The following is a 23,845-nucleotide window of genomic DNA, read 5'->3' on the forward strand; positions in this document are numbered from 1 at the left end:
ACATGTTCTCTCCGAGCTATACCATCCACATTCATAGTTTTATATTTATGTTGCAATACCTCCACCTTCCACACACACATTTTAACTCTATAACTGATTTCTTTCCTCTCTCCCTGTAATTTAAACATCTAATTGCCCATGAAACATCTCCTTTTGGGCCATCCTTTGGTATTGCAAACTCACTATGCCCCATCAGTGACCTTTTAAATTTTTAATTAAAAATTAATTAATTTTTAATTAAAAATTTTAACTTTTTAATTTAAAAAATTTTTTATACAGCAGGTTCTTATTAGTTATCTATTTTATACATATTAGTGCATATATGTCAATCCCAATCTCCTAATTCATCCCACCACCACCCCCAGCCCCATCAATGAACTTTTGATCATACTTTTTTTCTTTTTATTTCATTATTTTTCTTTTTATTTCATTATTATTCTTCTTACTATCTGATTCTTCCCAGTTGGTGGTGGTACCATCCACCCGGATAATAAAGCAGAAATGAAAGTATTGTCTTAAAATCCTTTTCTTTCTCATTCAATATACCGAATTATTCACTAAGCCCTAACAGATACCTGTAGTATCTGAATAGGCTTTCTTTTCCAATTAATGCCTTTGCCTTACTTCAGGTCAGTATCATCTCTCACCAAGATTAATTAGTCTAACAGACCTTTTACTGATATCCCTACATCCAGACTTGTTCGTCTCGAAAATGTCTTCCACATGTTTATCAGTGAAGTCTTCCAAAACTGTAAAGCTGAAGGTGCCATTTTCCTGACTGTAGCCCACCAGTGACTACCCATTGCTGGTTGAATATAGTCTAAGCTCCCCATATGGCACATATGATTTGTCATCTGTCTGATTTTCCAGCTTTACTGCCTGCCACTCTCCCACACACTTTTACCCTCAGTCATAGGAAGATACCTTCCAGTTCCTTAAAACTATGGTATTTCATGCTTCTATGTTGTTTTTCACCTTCCTTTGCCTGGACTTTCTCCATTTCATCTTCCTAGTAAACAATTCTCCCCTGCTGAACTTCTACTTACTGGCTAAACCTTGTTAAAACATAATAAATTCCTCTATGAGTCTTTATTTCTCTCCCTTCTGAGTTTCTTTTGTCCTTTTTATTTATTTTATGAATCCATGTATTAAATTGGATTGAAATTACTTTTAAAAGTGGATTATTTTTTTCCTGTTAAACTTGAGCTCCCCGAGGAAAGAGCCTGTGTTTTAATAATCATTGTTGTCCTAACCCCCTGGTACATCTTTTGTCACACTGGCCAGTGAAATTAAGCCATGTTATTTTTAAAGGTAGTGTATAAAAGGCAAAAATTTACCTAAAACCAAAATTTACTTTTCAATATCCATAAACAGTGTGCTACATTGGAGACTAAATACTCCTTTTCCATACTCCCAACACAGCCAGATTTCTCTTTGTAGTTGGAAGAGATTGTTGTTTCTTTGACTGTATACCAGGTGAAGAAGTTAGTATAAAAAAATGTCCCTATCTTGAAATACAAGTAGCATGCAACAAATGAAATTCTTATATTATGAGAGATTCTTGGGGATAGAGATCAAGGAAACAGCAGATTTACTTCTTTGAGCTCAGGGGCACTTGTGAGTAAGCCCTTTCTGAGATGAAAATCAAGAGGAATTCTGGAAAGGTTGAGAAGGTGAAAAACTTGACAGTGAAGGTTCCTTCAGATTCCAGGAGTCTATGATTCTATTTATAACAAATAACTCACTATCTCAAGGCCAAAAATGGATATCCATGAGCTCCTATACTGAAACAGTGTATACATTTAAAACAACAGCAATGTTCTGTATTTGTTGAACAACTGAGGAAAGTGAGTTCACAATCTCCACAATTTTAAGAAGGTTAGAACCAATTAATAATGATACTTGGAGCTCATCATTGGAAAAGGGAATTGTTAATGAAACAGGAGCAAAAGAAGAGGGAGAAGATAAAAATGCAAAATGACTGTGAGAAACAGAGAAAGGGAATCAAAGTGAATCATATTAGATGGCCTTAATCATTGGAGGCACTAGTGGTTAAATGCACGGGCAATGGAGGAAAGCAGTCCTGGGCTCAAATCTTTGCTTGGCCAGTCCCAGTTGTGCAATATTAACTATCTCTAAAATAGGGATTCTAACTCCTGTGCCAGGTTGTTGTCAGGAAACTTCAATGTAGTAGGGTTTGTAGAGTATTCAGAAGTGCCTGGTTCATAGTATGTGCTTAGTGAATGCAACAGTTGTCAATATTATCCTTGTAGTGGAATATAGTGGGTAGGTAACCACATAGGTAACTCTGAACTTTACAAGTCTATGAATGGGACCCATCCAGCTTTTTTGGTGAAGGTTAAGTATCTGTCTAATAATGTGATTTTGAAAGAGGGTAGGGAATTCTAATTAATGAATTAATTTTTTAATGATTTGGGTTGCTGGTGAGCATGATTTTAAAAAGGGGATTGCATTACAGACATACACCTCAGCATTGCAGAGCCATTCTGTATATTGAGGATAGAACCACAACTTCATTTATATATTTAATCTGAATTGTTTTTTTCCTAGAGTTTGTCAGTGATATTTTGACCAAAAATTTTATTTATCCACTTTTATTCAGTAAAGATTATACAGCAAACAAGTAGTAAAACTTAAAATTTAAGACCTCCATATTTAATCTGCTTTTTTCGGTTCACTTACCCATGCATGTGTAATGCTTACATTGTGAGAATGACCCAAATCAAACTAATGTGTCTCTGAAATCAAGCCTGAATTCTTGCTAGGGTGGTACCTAATTCAAATGATCAGAGTATTATATTTTCCAAGATGTGATAGTAAATCAAGATGCCTTTTTCTTGAAGATCTGAAATTCATCTGAAACAATTAATAGCAGAGGGAAGTCTGCTATTAAAACATATTCTAGTGTGATTATGGGGAGGCAATGTTAGTAAGAATAAAGATATCAGCGTCAGATAGAACTGGATTCAAATCCTATTACTATAACATACAAGACATACAGCCTTTGGCAGCTTATATAATTTTTCTCAATTCTAGGTTCCTTCAGTGTTCCTTGAAAGTAAGAAAATCTACTTTCTAGGTGTGTTATGTAGAACTAACTGAAATAGTGCATATAAGGTAGTCTGCCTAACATATAGTAAATGACTGATAAACACATATCAACTCCCTTGCTCCCATACTTTCCATTGGGCCAGGTGGAGAAAAGAATAGATGAGGGAAGACTGTCATTTTCTAGGACTATAGAGCAGGATAAAAGTTCATAATGTTTAAAAAAGATGCAGAATTTCTAAGATAGACTTGGTTTCCAGTATTTTGTCAGGTATTGGGCCTTGTGTTAGATGATGCAGTAGAAAATGTGTTTGGTGCTGGGCTTGGGAAAATGTTCAGTGACCAGCTTAAATCTGCTATGGATTTAAATTTAGAGTTTAATTAAATGAATGTACAAATAAATTATGGTAACTATAATATGTCATGGAACAATTGATAGGAATGATGCATTGATATGAAAAATAAGATCATACTTCCAGAGATGAGATTTACAAGGGTAGATCATTTCAATGCATATGGAATAGGGGAAAGTCAGCAGAAGTAGAGAGAAAAGCTAAAGTGGACTGAGTTTTTTGAGAAGTGAATGGATAGAAGGGTACAAATATATGTGGTCTGTAGTTATTCTCTCTGTTAATAACATTTTTATTTAGAAAGGTATAGGGGTAAGCGAACTATTTCTTTACATTTGAGTTATTTATATAGAACCTACCACACGTACTATTAAAAACTTGGCAAACTGAGTGGCTGCTTCCATTCAAAGTCAGTGTGAGTCACGATTATCTCTACTGCTGTCTAATTCTAAAAGCTTTGAGAGTCAATAGGCTAGCATTTAGGAATTTTCCATTTACTGACATTGATTCAATACGTTTCTTGGTGGTAGCTCCACACATTTATTCATAGGCATTACTGGAAGCTTAAGACAGATTTAAAAATACCTGCCAATTGGATTTAAAGTCATGTTGAAACCAAGCTTAAAATTTGGAGGAAAGCTGGTAATGATGACTCAGTACGGAAGCTAAGTTAATGATTTAGTGATGAATTTCAGATCTGCAGAGAAACTGAACCAGTCTCAGTGTGCAACTACCTTTAGACAACTTTCACTGACTGAAGAATTGCAGATAAGAACATTTTTGGCATGTTTCGAGAGTAATGGAATCCTTTGAATCAAATGCTTTTAAACCGTGATATCACATTGATTATTTTCCTAATTGCAACTCCTCTTCTTATGTGATGGTGCAGCCTCTGTGATTCTGCAGGCTAATGTGACGGGAACCACTCCACACTGCTTCAGTAACAATGTACCCTCCAAATCATATGTTGTTGCCTGGTGTTTAGGGCTGATATAACACTGCTTGCCTTTCCTCTTAGCCTGTTTGCTGAATATCTATTCATCCTTCAAGGCCCTGTCCAACCATCTCTTTCTTAGTCCTCTGACTCAAAGCGGATTTTACATTAAGGAGGTCTCTTTTTTTTATGTTTATTTAACTACTTACTATGCAAAAGCCACTTCCTTTTATAGTAGATTTAATGTTGCTTGATACACATTGAGCGGTGGGTTGGTGTTTGGTTATGAGAATATTTTTTAAATGATTCTCTTTGTTGTTGATGTTTTCACAGACTGTCACACTCATTCAAAGGAAGTTGTTTGACTGCCAGCACTAAAGGCTGTCAGAACTTGTGGGAGTGCTAAGTGGAACCAATCAAATTCTAACTGACCTGTTTCTACACTTCAATGACAAAGAGGAATTCCTCCTACTTTGTGAAGTGGAAAGGCTCAGCTCTCATACCTGGCTGAAGAGTTAGCCAATTTGGGGGACAGATTTTCCTTGCCACTTGAAGCTATAAACCTGGTCTTCCTTATTAATTAATTTTAGAAAATAATTCTGATGTAATTTTTATTGAATAGACAATAAACTTTAAGTCTGACACACAAACAAGAAAATCTAGTTTAAATCCATTAACTAGGTAGAATGTGCTTTTTGCTCCAAGGCAGAAAACATTTTTAGTCAAATTGAGAACCATTTACAAAGTGATTTTTAGATGCCTTGTCAATTTTAATATCCCCATTGTATTTATTCTCAGATAAGTAGAGTTCCTGATTTGAAGAAGTGTAATGACAAATATTTTAAGATGAAACACATACGTAATTATTAGAAAATGTTTTGAAGCATTGCAAGAGATCAGTGAGAATCTATTTTTAGGTTATTACAGACAACACATGAGGGAAAACACATTTTCGGGATAACTTGACTAGATTTATTTTTAAGGTAGTCAGGAACAGTTAGATGTTCTGATCTTCCCCTTAGTTTATTGCATCCTGCAGAATGGATGTATTCATTCACTGAACAGATGGATGTATACACAAATAATTGCACAAATTATGATATTGCTATGAGGGAAACAGTGCTGAAGTTACACAAAATTCAAATGGGCTTGTCAGAGTAGTCACCTCTGTGAGGAGGGGAAACGGCAGCTGCATATGAGCAGTGGGCAGGAGGAAGATCATCTTAGGCAGAGGGAGTGGCACATGGAGAAGAGGCAGGAAAGAGTGCCAGTGTCGGTGGAACAAAATGCCAGTGTGGCTAGTGTGGAATGAGCCAAAGGGTCAAGGTTTTGAGATGGAAGTATAGGTAGATGAGGGCCAGATAGGGCAGAAGGTTAATATTGTGGTATAGGTACTCACTATGTACCCACAGAAATGAATGAATAAAAAAGCTTCATAACATAATGGGAACAAGGTGCTTTTCTCTCTTCCATTTTGATGAATATGATCTTTCCTTTTTGCAATCAGCCAGGCATCCATCTTCTTCATGCAGCGTGGGGAGTGGGGTTAATATTATCAAAGTGAAAGACAAATAAGAGGCCCAGCTTTGAATACCTAAATGGAAATTTTGAGCCTTCAACAAGACAATAGTGCTGAAAGCCAGGCTTTGTTCACACCAAAAAGGGTTTCCTAAATTCCTGTGATCCAGGCTCATAGACTTGAACACTGAGTTTATTATAAACCATGGACAAAAGACACTCAAGAGATAAAGTAAGGGATTTTCTGCCATATGAGATGGGGAAAGCATACCTCTTCTGCCCTGGTAAAGGATAGAAAAGGGAACCCTGATAGAAGGCAATTTATGCAAATGGTCAGACAAGGTTTTTTGACCTCTTACCTCTGAGCTGAAATCCCAGGGTGGGGAGCATGTTTCATTGAAATTGAAAGCTTACAGCACAGTTTTCCAGTGACTTAGTGAGTAGACTACAGCAGAATAAAAATGGTGGTATGGTATGGTATGGTCAATCCCAAGACTTCCTCAGTGCTTGTGTTGGATTGAGGGCTCAGAAAGTTCTGCTTGACCAGTGGGGAATTCAGAAGTCAGCTGAGATGGGCCAGTGTATCTGCCATGCTCCTGCCATGCCCACAGCAAGGGGTCAGGGGATCCCACAAAGAAGTCAAGCATTAACAACCTTGGCAAAGATCCAGATGAAGGATGTATAGGGGAAGGAAAAAATTTCCCTTTCTGCTTTTTGGGTTCTTCTGGCTGGTCTAAGAATTAAATTGACATGAGACAGATTAACAGGTTAAAATCAAATTTAATTACATACGTAATGGGACCACATAAGAAAAATGAGACCCAAGGAGAAGTTAGGCAATTATATAAGATGGCTTATATGCCATCTGAGAGAAGGAGAAGGAGTAGAGTTTGGGACTTCAAAGGGCAGGAAGGCAATTCACCTGGAGACTTTGGTCTCCAGGTCCAGGAGTTCCCCCTACCACAACTAGCCCATATGCTTCATAGATATCTATGGTGATAATGCTCTTCCTGGATCAGGCCCTTTATCTAAATTCTTTTAGGCAGTTAAGGAGGTAAAAAAGAAAGACTTCCTAAGTTATTTGTTTCTTAAAAATAATCAGCCTAAAATAATCCTCCTGCCAAAGAGACACATTTTGGCGTGGCAAACTTTGCTTCCCTACAGATGTGACTGAGACTTAAGAGTCTTGCAGCTCCAGTAAAGGCTGAGATTGGGCTCAGTTAGAAGGAGATGATCATAGTTCCCAAACTGATCCAACTGAACAAACCAGCCAGGGATTTCAGCAGTAGATGTCAGCAGGGAGCCAAGTGACCAGACAGATAAGGGACGTGTTGCAGATTCCAGAGAACACAAAGGAGAGCAGGAACCTGCTGGTTTGGGTCTGAGGCTACCTTTTTCCTGCCACTGCAAGGTCACAGAAGCCCACCTGTCTATAAACTCAGATACCTCCTTGAAGAAAAACTGTGGGTTGGAGGAAATACATAAAACTGAACATTTACCAGATATGACTAAGATTTTAGAAAAAGAATATACAAGAATATGATGAGGTAGCATTAATTAGCACTTTGTGTTAATTCATTCAATAAATAACCATTGAGTGTGTCTTATTTATCATGCACCGGGAATACAACAGACACTAACCCTTGTCCTCCTGGAGCTTACATTCTAGTGAGAGTAGTTCCCAGTTGAAGCTATAGAAAAAAAGAAAACAGAAAACACATAATTAGAAAAAAGAAAACACCTAATTAGAAAAATAAAGATGGGACAATTTATTTTCACATTCAATAGTAGTGTGTTATATATCTTTAATTCCACAACAATGGGGATGAAAAGTATTCTGGTGGTATGCATGACCTTGCTGTGGTTAAGAAGAGCTAAAAATGGTTACAGAGTTTATTCCTGCTTGGACACTAACTTTAAATAACGTGACGTCTTAACATGCAGTCAGTCATAGAGTCACAAAAATATGGGGCTGGAAAGACATCTTAGTTTGACTGGTAAGGAAACAGATGTGCAAAGAATTGAAGATACAATCACTGCTATAGTTGGGATTTAAATATATGTTCCTTGACATTAGTCCAGGGCTCTTTATAATGGAACAGAGCTTCCATTCAGATCTTAATAGAACATATTCATTGATTACTTCACCTTGATATCAATAGGCCCTTTCTTGGGCAGGCTCTTATGAGTATGGAGAACACAATGGGCCATGCAAAGATGTTTAAGTAGGGTAGAGGATTAGTAGAAGAATAGACACTCATTAGAGGGGTTAGTTTCTTCTGTTTCTCTTTAGCATGTGAATGATAGCCCAGAAAAGGCCCAAGCAACCTTAGAGGCAGAGTGTCCACCAAGGTGACAACCTACTCAGTAGGGGTAAAAGCGAGGGCTCAGGAATGAGGCATCTGGGTTCAAATCCCAGCTCTACCACCTATCAGCTAGCTTCATAATCAGTTGGGAACCTTGTAGCAGGAAAGTTTTTAAATAAAAGATCAAATGCTGTCTCTAACAGTGCTGAGTTTTTGTTGTTGTTTGGTTTGGTTTGAGTTCTGGCACATTTTTAGGTGACGCTCACGGTGTGAACAGGCAAAGGAGTTTTCTGTGGGAGGTAATGCCTGTAGGCAGAATGAACTGTCCGGTCTCCTCTTGGCAAGGAGCTCAGGGCTGTGAGAACAGAGGAGCTAGGGGGCCTCGAGGAAGGTTCGGAAGATGGAGGAGATGAGATCTTGCCGGTGGTGTTGATGGTGCCTTTGCTGTCTGAGCTGGACTCAGAGTTGCTGCCCCTGCAGTAGGCGCCCAAGCCTGGGAGGATGCAGATACAGACGGCAGCAGAGGAGCAGTGGATGGAGGGGCCGCTCAGGGTTGTGCTTCCAAGAGACACGCAGGATGGGGCTTCTTGATTCTTGTCATCTGGATCAGGAGTCGATGACAGTCTTTTCACACTGTTGTCCCTCTCTGAGCTCTTATGCTTCACAGCTCCTGCCAATAGCTTTGCCTGGGAGAATTTGTTCTTGGTGCTTGTATGTATGTATAGTGGGTGGGAGTGAAAGGGTTAGGCTAAGTCGTACTGAAAAAAGGTTCACCATAATAGGAAAAATACAAAAATCATTTCTGATCCCCACCCCCAGAAAAAAACTATTCAAAATAAATTATCCTTAGTATATTTTAATAGGAGATTTAGTCTGTTTATTTTTATGATAAATTTTAGTATTTTGCACAGTACAGTTGTTAAAGACTATATTTTTGCAATTTAAGCAACAATAGTGAGGTTTTTTCATCTTATTGAATACTACATTAAATTTGAATGAGTTAACAAAGCAAACTTTTCTCTCAAATATTAAGTTTAAATGCTGTTAGAGAAAAAGTTAATGAAAACATTTAAGAAATACATATTTTTCTTTGTGCCAAGTGACTAACTTACAGTTATCTTCTTAGGGCTCCTTAAGTTCTAAGATTGGATTTAAAAATAAATATAGTGTAAGATATAAGTGGGAATCTAAGTTTTCTACCTTAACTTCAGAGCAAAAAGAATATAAACCTAATGCAAGCAATGATGTTATTTTATGGATTTTCTGTAATTAGTTTAACAACGTTCAGATTCTGCAGTTGATAAATCAAGCCTTTGAGCCTCAAGTAAGATTGTATACTTGCTTGTCATTTGAACTGTACCTTGGTTAGATGTTTATTAGTATTCCTGTTGAGTTCCTTCCATCATGTTAATGAAGAAATCATCTCAGTTTTCTAAAATCAAAGTAGACAAAACGAAAGTTAATAATAGAACTAGGACTAGAACCCACTTATTTTATTTTTAGTTCAATGCATTCTCAGACTGATTCCATTTCCTAGTGTGGATTAGAACTGCTCAATATGATCAATGATTTATTTTTAATTCTCTTCTTCTTTGTCTCTTCTCTGGGAGGAAAAAAAAAAAGTTGTTCTTGCTCCTGTGGACATATTTAGAGGGTGCTAAGAGCTACAGGTTGTCACCATAATGATCATATCCCCCTCTGTGACATTTGATCCTTATTTATATGGATTATTCAACTAAAGCATGTGTGTCTCTCAGTTTTTTCACCTTTTATTACATGTATATTTTTAAAACATTTTAATCATGCTTTGAGATGGTTTATTTTATTACATAACATACCTCTGGCCTGGAATCTCATGACATTATCGATTGAGTAGAAATTTTTTTAGTGATTTAGATGCAGGAATGTCTCCAAAATAAGTTATATTAAAATATGGGGATTCGCCTTATCTGTAACTTGAACAAAAGTCCCTGCAGTGTGAGTCTAAGTCTTCCGAGTAAAACAATTTTTAATGTAATTTATTTTCAGCTGTTCACAACTTCTTATATCTACTTTTCTTTCTTTTTATTTTCATAAATTAAAATTTGATTGTATACTATAAAAACCTTAGGTTCCCAGGGAGTTTTGGGGGACTTAAAAAATTGTGTTTGTGTGTGTGTGTGTTTCCATATCTTTTTTGCAGTTTCCCCTCTTAGTTGGAAAGCTACACTTGGGTACAGATATCTGGGTACAATGTCACTGATGGAATTAAGAAATTTTTGTTTTTCTAACTTTTGTAGCTCCGGCTAGCTTCACAGGGGTTTCTATCAGTTGAAATGGCATCTTCGACTTCAGCCAAGTGTAGGTTATTAGGTTATGAGTGCCAAAAACGTTGAGTCGTCTCCACACTTCATCCAGCAAGAATAAAAGCAAGATTGTAAAATAATTATAATCTCTTGAATCAAAGCCAGCCATGCAGCCTGAGTCCATCTTTCTTCATTAATTTGTATACAGTTCTTATTTTAACAGAACAAATTTTCAGAGGGTACTCACATGGGACTGCTGAACCAGCTGTACAACTTTTATTTTGAAGAAAAAAGTTGAGCCTCAGAACGGGCTGTTTTAAAGACAGGGAGGGACTTAGCTTTTCCGAGCTTGACCAGCATGTGGAAGGAGTGCTCTCATGGCTGCAATAACCTAGGGAGCTCCTACCTGGGTGCCACGGGGGTAGGAAGGTTTCTGTTTGTTTTGTTCTGTTTCTGAGGGTCCTGTGCACTCCTCTTGTCCATGTCAACGTGACTCGGTGTTTTTGCACACCCTGCTCTGTGGGGGAGTGCCCCAACGTGCCTGTCTTATGTGGCCTCTATGGACACACTGCTCAGCTGGCAGAGAGCAGGGAAGTTTTCTCGAGCACCCAAAAAGAGAAAGAGAAAACTACTTTTTCCTTCTGGGCTCCTTGCAGCACAATAGATCAGGATAAGCTTCCACATTCTCTCCCTGGATTTCTGGAGTGGTTTCCAGGAACAAGTTAAACTTTCACCTTTAAATGGATGACCATGTCACAATCAGGAGGAAACATCTCCAAAGACCCATCTTTAGGTAAGTCATGCTACATCCTAGGTGGCTCCAGGGCTATCAGGAAAAGTAATTTCTCTTTTTCATACTTAACTTGGGAATTCTGGCACTAAACTACGGCAAAGCAATAAAGAGTGTGCCTAAAGTTTAATTTAATGCATACTGAAGGAGTCCTTTTATTTTCTATTTTCTGAAACCCTATGCCCAAGCTTTTATTAATTCTTCAAAATGTATTTTAGAAATGCATTGCATTAGCTTTTTATGCACATGAATGACATAGCACTGGAAAAACTTCTGAAACATTATGCAATCCCTCCCTGTTTCTAGTGGTTGCATAGCCCTGTAAATGGGAAATGTTGTGCTTGGTTCTTTCAACTGATTTCGCTCAGAAGTAGTATTTCACTGCTGTGAATGCTACACTTTTTTGAAGTAATATATGGGGAGACAAATTTGAACTTGATGGCTATTATACTAGAGTGTGTACATCTTACAGCTAGTTCAGGAGTATCTGTATAGCAGTTAAAGAAACAGTAGGGCAATAGGAGATATTTTACACTGGGGTGGAATCTTGGGCCAGGCAGAATGTAGATCTAGTATAATGGATTGGGCTAAGGTTTTATTTTGAGGGGAGAGACACTCTTTTTCTAAGACAGCAGCAATTTCTTCATTGACTCTATAACTCCTGATTCTTTAGTTACCTGTTATGTGCTTTAGAATCCAGAATTAGGAATTAAGAATTTTAAAGTAGCTAGAAAATGAACACAAACAATTTCTGCCTCTTAAAACGACAATTTTAAAAAGTTAATTGTATAATAAATTTGTGTTTCCCCCCAGGTAATATCTTAAATATAGCAAAGATACTACATGTTAACAATACTAAATGTTAAAGTCAATTTGCAGCCACTGGTTGTTGATCTTGAATTAACAACAGGATGATAGAAGTTTATGGGTGGAATTCCTGACATTCCATCGTTGTTAAATAATGAATAAGAGTGGGCCTCAAGGAGTATAGTTATATAAAATGTTTCAATTTTATGTATTGATTAAGCATTACAACAATATTATTAGTAGAAAATAATATACTCTTGCAATGCTTAAAACAAAATGTTAGCCCAAATCTGTTTTAAAACCTTTTGAAGATAAATATTTTTAAATCTATGTTATGGATTTCATATAATGTGTCTACTTATATATGCATTTGTAAATTTAACCAAAAATCCAAAATGACCCCCCCCCCCCGGCAAATGTGTATTCGCCTGCCATATTTCTTATGGCAGGAACTGGAAAAGTTCTTCCAGTCCCTACATAATTCACTTCTATTTTCTCTCAAGTGCATGTGTGACTTCAAAGAGGTATGAGAGTTGCACAGATAATTCTAAACTCAACCGCACTGAGGCATCGCTTGAAGAGGGCACCTTCAGACGTTCAGGAGGGCAAGGTTATGTTGGATAAAATCAGATCCACTTAGCCATCAACTTTAGTGTATTACTCCATTGTGGAGCTGTTGTGATTTGTGGCAGGTGATCTTTCATTGGTTTATGCCAAATCCTTGTCTCCTCCTGATAAATTATATGCTAAGGTGCCACTCGCAGGGGAATTGCAATTCGACTGTGCTTCTGTTATTTTTCATATAAAGAGCAGATCCTTTGTGGAAGGTGGGATTCTTTGTCCAGATAATTAGAATAAAATTTGGTAAATTCAAATGGTTGCTTTATGATCCTGATGACCTAGAAGAGAAAACACAGCTACCAAAGAGGACATACTTTCACCCAGGCAATTATTTCAAGTAAGTGTTGAAATGGGTCCCTGACTGAAAACAGATTAAGGCTAGATGTAGGGTGGGACTGATTGGTCAACTGGCATGTTGACAGCTGACTTTGCTTTAATCAGGATGTGATTGTGATGAAGGAAAAGGGAGGTGGAGAGTATCTTAAACGATCCAAATGACTAGATGTAATTCCTCAGAGAAAGTTTTAGGCTGTTCTTTAGTAATGGGCTTTCTAATAGCTAGTTGTGCTTTTGGGCAAGCTGGGAAGTGGTTTAAGCTTGGCGTTGGCATCTTTGGCCCATATCCCATGTCTCACTTCATTTTCTTTGTCAGCCTCCTTTCGCAGCTCCCTTGTCCTCTTGGGCTCTTCCTGGGCTGTCCAGCCTTTCACACTGAGACATCCTTCTAGGCCTGCCCTTTCTGGTCAGAGACCCATGTACCAGACCTTTCCTTCTCAGTATGTACTTGTGTACACCCCGCTTCCTAAGGGCTTTGCACACTGTTTCTCAATCCACATGGTAAGCAAATCTGTGCTAGAATGTTTCATATGTGCTAGTTTACAAGTTTAACAGAAAATTTGTGAAGTATCTTTGCTTTTTATAAATAATTCATTTAAAATTTTAGTCTTTAAGAGAGATCAGCCCAGAATTTATTTTAGGAACATCTGACATATTGACACCATTCAAATTTCTATATACATGCTACTTTCTTCTGGACTTGAACCCACAGCTTTAATTCAATTCACCTGGCATTCTCTGGTTGAGTAGACCTGTCCATAATCTGGGATATGGCACTGGGGAGGCCAGACATGATAATAAAAAACAAACCTTACCGACCCTCACAAGGCAGATCATCTAGTATATATCTAAGTAACCATGGCACAGGCCGATCATGGGTGCCAAAAAAGAGATAACAGCATCGTGGGAAATTATAATGGAAAAGACAGATTTCAGACTAATCTGGTACTAAGTGAATTGAGAAAGATAAGAGCAAGATTTTTTAAATTTAATTTTTGAGACTGAATTAATATCACTTTTTCATCAACATGATCTCCCTAAATTTCAGATAGTAAAAGTCATCCATCAGGTGTAAAAAATTTGAGAGATTTTTAGAGGAGATGATGAATATTGAAATTCCGTTGCGGTATGCTATTGGGAAGTCTGGGAGGAATCTTACGTGCTATTAAGAAACTGTCTCTAAGAATGTGTCTCCTACAGTGCTGATTCTCAAATCATTTCACATAGTTAGGTTATTAAATCTATATTTTAAAAGTCTATCATGGAAATTTTAGATATACATTTTCATGTCAGATCTGTGAAGCAAGGAACAAAGGCAGAGTTTCTTTTATGGCCGAGGCGGGAGTATATATGATCTCTTTCATGCATTTCACATGTTACTTTGGGATCAATGAGACTATTCAGTCCTGAGCATATATATATGATGCATCTCAGACATATTTTGTGGTTCTGCCTGCAGATGTTCTTGTAGCTCAGACTTGTACCAAGAAGAGATGGTTCTCCCTTTACTCAAGAGAAACACTTTAGGCTTTATATTGTAATTTTCTAGGAAGGAAACACTGTTACAAAACATGTATTAATGTGTTTTCCATCAACAACACTGAGTTTGTTCCTCAGCACTTAGAAAATAAAATTGCATAGATCTTTAAAATCCAAGATATGAATCAACACGATATGAGAGCCCTCAGATACACACATTCTTTAGACCTTTAAAAACTTCTTTTTCTGTATTACTACAGAGTTTTATCTCTAGTAATCATAATCTCTTTATATAAAAAGATTCATCAATTTACAGCACATTTCAGATGAAGTACCTTTATGTAACTTCAGTAAAACAATTGCTGAAGACACTTCCATCTTATTGCATACTCATATTGCTTAGTGAACTTTCTATATTCCCAGGGGATGAATCAATCTTAGACTTTGATACACGAAAAATCTGTTTCTCCTAATAAAATTGCATCAGTGAAAATAATTCTTATCTGAATTTCACTGCCATGAAGTGTTTAGTGTTTAAGTCTGGGTTTTTGTTGTAATTATCTCCTCCCACTTGATTTGATATTTTATTTTATCATACTCTATTGTATGTGCATCTTTTCTTTTTCTGTTTGTTGCTTTAAATTCTTTCTGAAAGTAGGTAGAAAAATGAATTAAAAAATAAATTGAAACTCTTATTACATGTTAAGACTTATTTAGTATTTTTTAGAACCAACAACCTTTTGAACCTCTTTCAGAATTCAAAAGTGGATAAGTTATTTTTGGGGTGACTTCTCATTAGAAGTAGCACTAAAAAGCTACAAATGAAATCATACAAATAGTTCTTCATCAGCCCTAGAATTGAGAACCGGTCTACGCATCCAGGAGCTGAGCCAGTAAAGTACAAGTCAAATGGCTGCCAGGGCCCAAGACCAATGAAAATCATGTTGGGTTCTTCATAGCATTTAGAACATGCTGTTTCTTCTCTTTATGTCTTTTCAAAGTTTTATTTTTACAAGTGTCTGTTAGCAGAGGAATTCTGAGTGTATTTTTGGCAAGCATATTCTCTTCACATGAAGATGTAGAAAGCAGTGAGATGCCTAGGAAAAGAAAAGAGGTCCTAATTTTGTTTGTTTGTGACCTACTGGGGATGGTTAGTACCCTATTGCTGGGTCTGAATTCTAATTTCTAGGTTGTGATCTATTCTTTATAGAGGAATAGCATAAAATATCTGTTACATATTTAAAATCATATACCTTTTGGACTGTAATCATTTTTATTTAGTCCCACTTTATGCTCAGTGTATTAACATCAGTGTCAAAGCTAGATCAGAAGTTGCTAATATGCAGGGATGACACCACATTTCTGATTTTTAGACAGTAATAAGGAATCAGTAATATTACTGATTTTTAGACAGTAATAAAATGGAGCACCTGACTGCTTTGCCAATTTACAGTAGTTTTCTAGGTGTTAATTATTCCATGTTTCAGACCCATTTCCTTCAGTGTTTTGGGAACAATAGAAAACGTGAACAAATAATATAAAATGCAAAATCACTTCAAAATTTAAACAAATTGTAATACATTATAGGACATTGGCATTTTTGTCTCATAAATATTTAAGTATTTATGACATTCTGTGCTTTGTCTCTTTTTAACACCTTCTCACAAAAAAATGTGTACTTTAGAGAGAAATGTATTTAGTATAAAGTCATCAAAGTGAAAAGTAATTACATGGAAAAAAAGTGTGAACTGTGAAAGTAGTAGGGTATATTAAATACCTTTTCTTTTATGAAATGTATTTCCTCATAAGAAAAAGCTCCATGTAAGTCAAATCCAAAATATAACTCTATATTTATGAAAATATTTTACCAGTTTTTGTTTCTAGGAGATTGTGAATTCATTTATTTAAAAAAAGAGAGAAAAAGGAAAATGAATTGACTTGCAATGGCTACATAGTTATATACTGGAAATTTAGTTTCAGGGTTTTTTTTAGATGATAATTTTTATGTAAGTGACAATTGATTGATAGAACAAAATAATTAACACTTAAGTTATTTCCACTTGCTATGAAAGTGAAAAATACTTCTGGAGGTGGGAGGGAGGGAGACGCAAGAGGGAAGAGATATGGGGATATATGTATATGTATAACTGATTCACTTTGTTATAAAGGAGAAACTAACACACCATTGTAAAGCAATTTTACTCCAATAAAGATGTTAAAAAAAAAAAACTTCTGGAAAATAGACATAGTGATATGAATTTAAAGTCTATGACGTTATCAGACACAATGCTAATTAATAGAAGAACAAGTATATTTTATAACAGACATGTTCATTACAAATTAATCTTTTAGTTGTCTAGGTCAAGATGTTGTTTCTGCTGGTCAAAGGTCGTTGTATGACTTATAGGGAAGGAATAGACACAATTGATCTTTAAAATAAATTACAAAGATCAGGGTAAAACAACAAATACATTTGAATGTAAGACAGGAAATGTTTATCAAGGAAAAAACTGTCAGACATTGTGGTGCCTTTTTTTACCCCAGTTGAGATAAAAGTAGCTCTAATTTTTTTTTTTTTTTTTGCGGTACGCGGGCCTCTCACTGTTGTGGCCTCTTCTGTTGTGGAGCACAGGCTCCGGACGCGCAGGCTCAACGGCCATGGCTCACGGGCCTAGCCGCTCCGCGGCATGTGGGATCTTCCCGGACCGGGGCACGAACCCATGTCCCCTGCATCGGCAGGCAGACTCTCAACCACTGCACCACCAGGGAAGCCCAGCTCTAACTTTTAAATGGTCATCACAAATAGATAAACTGTAATTTGTCATACATTTTAAAGTCAGGAAGTAATTCAGTCCTTCTGATATTATTTCACCCACAGTTTACAAAAATTTCAATTATGTCCAATAAACTTATCATCACTAGTGGCAGCAACAGCAGTAGGTGGTAACAATACCAAGAGCTACTATTCATCAAAATCTTAGCATATTTTTAGACAAGGTACAAGCATATATTCTTCAGGGCAAGTTCATGAGGAAGTATTAAATTCATAATAATTTGGGGTATGGATCCAGGAAAAAGGAATAGATTAAAACATGGGAAAGCAGCTCTCACTCAGGAACTATGCAAATTTTGTTTTCTAAGCTAGAGGTTCTTGGTGCTGTTTGCATTCATCTAGGACATCGGTATGATTAGAAACTGCTTTTCAAAGATCTGAAATGTTTGAATTGAGGAAAATCAAGATTATGCAGGTAAAATGATCTAGTGGGGATAATTTTAACGGCTTTATACCATCTGGAAAATTTAATATTTGGAATAATCAGCCTGTTACCTATAGTTTTAGGTAAAAAACAATGAAAAATAATAATAATAGCAATGAAAAAATAATAGTAAGTTTAAAGATGACCTGTAGGTTTATAGAGAATAAGCTTAAAGAAGTCTGCAGTATTTATAAACCTAGTCTCTTTGGTTCTGTGACTCAACATGACATAATTTTGATCGTTCTCATGGGAAAGCTTCAGTTTGTTTATGTATTTGATTAAGGCCACTTGGACCTGATCTCTAATTGAGAGAAATCCAACGTTTCCTGAATTGGAGCTGCTGGAAGTGTAGGGGGCAATTCACAGTGCATTTGAAGGAACAGATGATAAAGCTTCCAGAGTTACCTTTGTAACGTCCCAAGCCTGCTCCATTAGAGTCATATTTTTTGTTATGGAGAACTGTAAATTCTGAGTCAAATTTGTGTCCATTTTTGGTGTTTTGGTGACTCTAGCTTTTAGGATCTTAGGATGTTATTTTTAGAAGTGTTATTACATCAAAACAGGTATTTAAATATTAATTATATACTCATTAACAAATTGTTTTTAGGCATTGAAGGTCATGGGCTTTTATTATGAAAATCATCGCTTCAGATTTAAAAATATTAATATTTAATTTGACATTTTTAAGGATCAAAGAGCTTGGAACAAATTGTTTGAAGACCTGTGGTAATGAAGAACAGTAGGGTTGTATCTTTAACATACAAATGTGGCGATTTTCTGAGTCCTAATTAAAGAAAGAAAAGAAAATTGTAGTAGGTCAAGTCACTTTTAAATTGTATCATTAAATTAAAATTTGGATGAAATTAGGGATGTGATAATCTGGACCACCTGTCTGTTGGAGATCTGTAAGGAAGATTTCAAATGCTTATAACCATTCCAGTGATGGTGTCTTTGAGAAACAACTAATAGAAAAAGAGACTCTGTAATTTCTGTGCCCACTAATTAAGCATTGGCTTCTCAGTCCAGCTGCATCCAATTGTTTCTAATTCTGTGATCCCATGTCATTTTATCTGCATCTCTTTTAATGCACATTTCACTCCAGTCTGTTATAATTACTTAAGGGGATCAACTCTCCTCCAATACTGTAGGATTCCTAAGGCTGGAATCCATATTGAATCTCTGTATTTCCTATAACTTTTGGTAGAATGTGAGTCATAAGTAAGAACTTACCAAGTCTTTAAACTTAAATACCTAAAGGGACCAGGTCAGTACTGTAAATGTTTGAAACAGGAAGTGCTGGGAACTGTGATAGATGGAAAACACAAAACATTTGGTTTCACATTTTTAAAAACACTGATAGACTGAACAAAATCCAACTGAAGCCTGTTAGCTGGTGACCCTTCAAACGAATGAATGATAGAATGAATAATTTGTTTCCTTAGGTCCACATAGTGGTCATCTCTCCATTTTCAGGGTGAATGATGGCCAATAAATCTTGGATGAAAATTCTGGCATCTACATCCAAGAGGATTACTAGAGGAGTGGGTACTTGGCTCTTGTTTCTAATACCAGTTAAAGAATGAGAAAACCAATATACTCCACAACATACTTATACTGATAATCTGTATATAATTTTGTAGCATTAAAGGAATAGGTGAAGAAATATATAATTGTTGAATGAATAAAATGCATTCATTTTAGCCCCAACTTGAATTATCCTAGAATCAGGGAATTCAATGTTGATATCTTTGAACAACTATGACTTGTTAGAAAGTACTTTCTCAAGTAGAAATCTGTCTTCCTATCAATACAACTTTTTCTCTCTTAGTAGAACTGGCACAAGAAGGATCCAAATGTTCTCTTTCACAGGACAGCCTTTCAAACACTGAAGACAATTGTGTCAGCTATCACTGTTTTTAAATCTCCCTAAAGCATAGCGACTTAAAATGACATGAGTCTATAGATTAGCTGGGTGGTTCTGTGATCTGTGCCAAAGTCGGTTGATCTCAATGAAGCTTTCTCATGCATCTGTGGCCAGATGGTGGGTCTGCTGTGAGCTGCCTGGTCTAGGAGGACCTTGGTTATACAACTTGGGTTTCCTCCACGTGTACCTCTTATCCCTCCAGCAGGCTAGACTGGACATGTTCTCACGGTAATAAAAGGAATTCATGAAAAGAAGGATAAACTCACACTTTTTCAAGTCTCTGATTGAGTCAAGTTGCTACTTCTCATTGGAAAAATCAGAAAGTTATAAGACCAAGCCCAGAATTGGTGGGGGAGGGCATTAATAAAAGGAAACACATTAATTAATACAATTAATGCTCTCCAAAAGCTCTTATGCTCTTTCTGATTCTTCTTTCCTTTAGTCCAGCCATAGTTCATTCAGCCATTGAAGATACAGCAATAATTTGAATTTTTCTTTCATGCTGTTAAAGTTATCTGAGTGACCAGGGAGAATAGGAAAAAATATATATTAACAGAATAGTGAAGTCTAGTTGACCCTTTGGTGGCTGATGGGTCAAATGTGCCTTACCTGACTCCAGGGTTATAGCATGCCTGAGATTCCTGGTTTAAAAAGTTTAAAAAAGTTTAAAGTTAAAAAAGTTTCCCCTAATTGCCTAAAACATGAGCTATTACACACATAATGACCTATACTTTCCTGACTCCTCTTGGAGAATTGATTTTACCAAGTGTCATGCTAACAGACTTGAGAAAATTAGTTGTTTTAATAAAAGCTGACTATAGTTAAGTATATAATTTTTGGCAATTCGATTACAATTCCATTAAAACTAAGACATGGAAAGAAGGCCTTGTAAATAGTAAAATAAAATAATACTTTCTTATGCATTTGAATAATATTCGTCTCATCCATAATGTGTATTCTCTAGGGATTTATGATTATTATCTTTTAAAAATGATTTATTTTTATGGGATAGATTTATGGTATTGTTTTCTATTACTGAACCCTCCCAAACACTACCATAATGAGTAAATGTTTTCATAAAAGCACTAATTACAAAATTTCTCTTTTAAGTCATTGATTCACAAAATGAATGTTTGCTACTGACATTAGAATTGCAGCTTACAGAACTAAACTGAACTAAACTAAACTACACCAAACTAAAACAAAACAAAACAAACTTCTGAAATTAACCTCAGGGATTCTGCTTCAGTAGGTCTGGGAGTAGAAAGCTTTGATTATTTCTTCATGCTCCCTGTTCTATGCTGATTGACAGCTAGATTGGGAGCCACTTTCCTTAATGATATAATTTACATAAAATAGGAATGGAAAAGTAGAGTAGTTTGGAAAACCTTTTAATAAAATTAGGATCAACATTGGAAATGTAAGCCCAATAATTTTTTTCAGGTGAAATGAATTTTGTTAATTTAATAAACAGGTAAAACATATTCTAAAAAAAAAAAAAAAAAAAAAAAAACATATTCTATGTGAAGCAGTATATCACCTCCCCTTACTCTCCCACCTCTGGCAATCACCAGTCTGTGCTCCGTATCTATGAGCTTGTTTTTTGCTTTGTTTTGTTTTAGATTCCACATATAGGTGAGATCATACAGTACTTTCTTTTTTCATTCAAAAATGTCTATGGGTACAGAGAATCTGTGCCTATGAAGAGGGCTAAGTTTCTCCTCTAAAAAATCTGAAACCCTTTTTTAGGATGTAGGTCTATAAAGTACAGAGACAAATTACCATGGACTCCAGAGCAATTGTTCTCAGCATTGGCTGTCTTACAATCACTGGGGAATTGAAAATCCCAATACCAGGGTTGTATCTCAGACCTATTATATCAAAATTGCTGGATGAGACTCAGGAATCAGTGTTTTTTTAAAACTCTCTAGGTATTTCTAATGTATAGCCAAGTTTGAGAGCTACTGCCTTAAAGAGAAGCACACATGAAAGACAATGACATAAGAGGGAGGAACAATTGAGAATGAACATTGAAGGGTGCCTAGGCTTTTGACAGGCAAGTAGCAGAAAGAAAGGACATCAAAAAGATGGCATGGCATAAGCAAAGACATGGGAATATAAAAGTTCATAAGTGTTTGGGAGAGTTTTGCCAATAGGGAGAACTCCTGAATGGCCAGCATAGAGCTGAGCTTCTGTGGGTGGAAAAGATGTGTAGCTGAAAGTTTGGTTAGGGCTAGCGAGTCAAGGGCCATACTGCATTTATTTTGTAAATATGTGCTGGCACCCATCTGGTCTGTTGTTAAAACCGACAAACCTGATGAACCAAACTCCTGAGCTCGGTATTTCCAAAATGCTTTTTCATCATAGGGCACTATCCCCCTGAGATACTCTGAACGAAACATCAAATAAGTTTGGAAAATACTGCCTGTCATACTCATTCTCCTCTTAGAGATTTACAAAGAATATTAGAATTCGTGCAGTAAAATAAGATTGTTTACTCCAGTATTTCCCAAATCATATTCTATTTCTATATAATGCTTATTAGTATCTCCAGAAATTAATGTTTCAAAGTACACATTTTTGTTCCCCTAAATTTTTTCAGAAAATGTCTCCTTTATTTTTCTGAAATTCATTTTGTTTTCGGGTAGTCTTGTTTTCATCCTTTAATTACTTCTTTTCTTATGTTACCTAGAATATAGTCTGACCCCAAGAAATTTCTCCATAGTTAACATTTTTTATCTACTCTTAGAGAAGCTTAAGCAAAAAAAATGTTGCCTAGTTGAGAGAATAGTTAATGTTCTGTTACATAACTGTGATGGTGTGAGTTTAAAAAAAGGAAAAGAAATATTTTGAAAAGATTGAGAAGTGATGAACAACGTCACATTATTGAAACAGCTGAGGGCAAATTAAGAAATAACAGATGGGAGCTATGTGTGGATTATCACACCCAGGTATCACTGTACACACAAGTTTGGCAGCATTTTACCCAACTCTTTTGCTTTTTTAACAGAAGCATTGCCCTTAAATTCATGCTTAGTGAAATGTAGACTCTTCAATCTACAAATAACTCCATATTGAATAATGATGGCTTATGCTTGTGTAGAATCCCATATCAAGGGTTTAAAAAATTATTTTTACATCTGTTATACTACCTGTTCACATGATATCCTTATGAAATAGAATGAAAACTATATAGATCCCTATTTCATAGGTGAAGAAAGAAATTGAGGCTCAAGGGGTCACAGCAAGTCAGAGGAAGAAACATTGAAGAGTACTGACATTAAGAACAAGCAGTTAAGTGTGGCTTCTATTACAGATTGCACCTTCCTAACAAATACTGTTAGGAGACCTTAATGTGTATGTCAGGGCAGCTATACAATCATTCCTTGAGGTATAACACATTCTCACTTGCCAACGAAGTGACCTGAATCATTTAAAAATTTTTTAGCTACTCAGAATTATTTAATACACACGATATACATGAAAATTTTCTTTTCTGGAGGTGAAGCAAGGGGAAAAAAATGAGCAAAAGTAAATTACTATGTGTCCTCTGAGCCGTATGATTTACTGTGAGGACTTTACAAACAGGTTTTTTGTTGTTTTTTTTTTTTGCGGTATGCGGGCCTCTCACTGCTGTGGCCTCTCCCGCTGCGGAGCACAGGCTCCGGACGCGCAGGCTCAGCGGCCAGGGCTCACGGGCCCAGCCGCTCCGCGGCATGTGGGATCTTCCCGGAGCGGGGCACGAACCCGTGTCCCCTGCATCGGCAGGCGCACTCTCAACCACTGCACCACCAGGGAAGCCCACAAACATAGGTTTGACATGGCACATATGAGGCCCTTACTAGGAATTTTAGGATATAAAATACTGTCTCTAGAAGTAAAGAGGAGGGAATAGAAAGGTAAAGTTCAGGCAGTTACTTGAAAGTGTTTCTAAACAGAAGAGATTTGTTTCTACCATAATATAAACTGCATTTTCCAAGGTAGCAGAAAGACCCTTGCAGATACTGAAGGATGTGGCTTCTAGATTGTGTAAGACTAGAACTAACTTTCACTGTGACTTCATTATGAATTCATTAATAGAAATGATTAAAATATAATTTGACAGTTGCCACCTTATTAATCTTTTTTTCTCAGGCTTTACTTTCGGTAAATATCCTAACACTCAAAAT

General features: G+C 36.4%; 1 protein-coding gene across 1 annotated transcript in view; it reads left to right on the forward strand.

Moving 5' to 3' along the window:
• The first annotated feature begins 10,807 nt into the window (after positions 1–10,807).
• Positions 10,808–23,845, forward strand: part of PDE1A (phosphodiesterase 1A) — a 265,239-nt gene continuing 252,201 nt past the window's right edge. The window contains exon 1 of the mRNA XM_027126564.1: positions 10,808–11,255. Within this exon, the coding sequence (XP_026982365.1) occupies positions 11,203–11,255 (53 nt within the window). The 5' untranslated portion in view covers positions 10,808–11,202. The remainder of the gene's footprint in view (positions 11,256–23,845) is intronic.

This window comes from Aethalodelphis obliquidens, unplaced genomic scaffold, assembly GCF_003676395.1.
Source record: "Aethalodelphis obliquidens isolate GAN/ISIS:26980383/991018 unplaced genomic scaffold, ASM367639v1 scaffold2, whole genome shotgun sequence".
Classification (NCBI taxonomy): domain Eukaryota; kingdom Metazoa; phylum Chordata; class Mammalia; order Artiodactyla; family Delphinidae; genus Aethalodelphis; species Aethalodelphis obliquidens.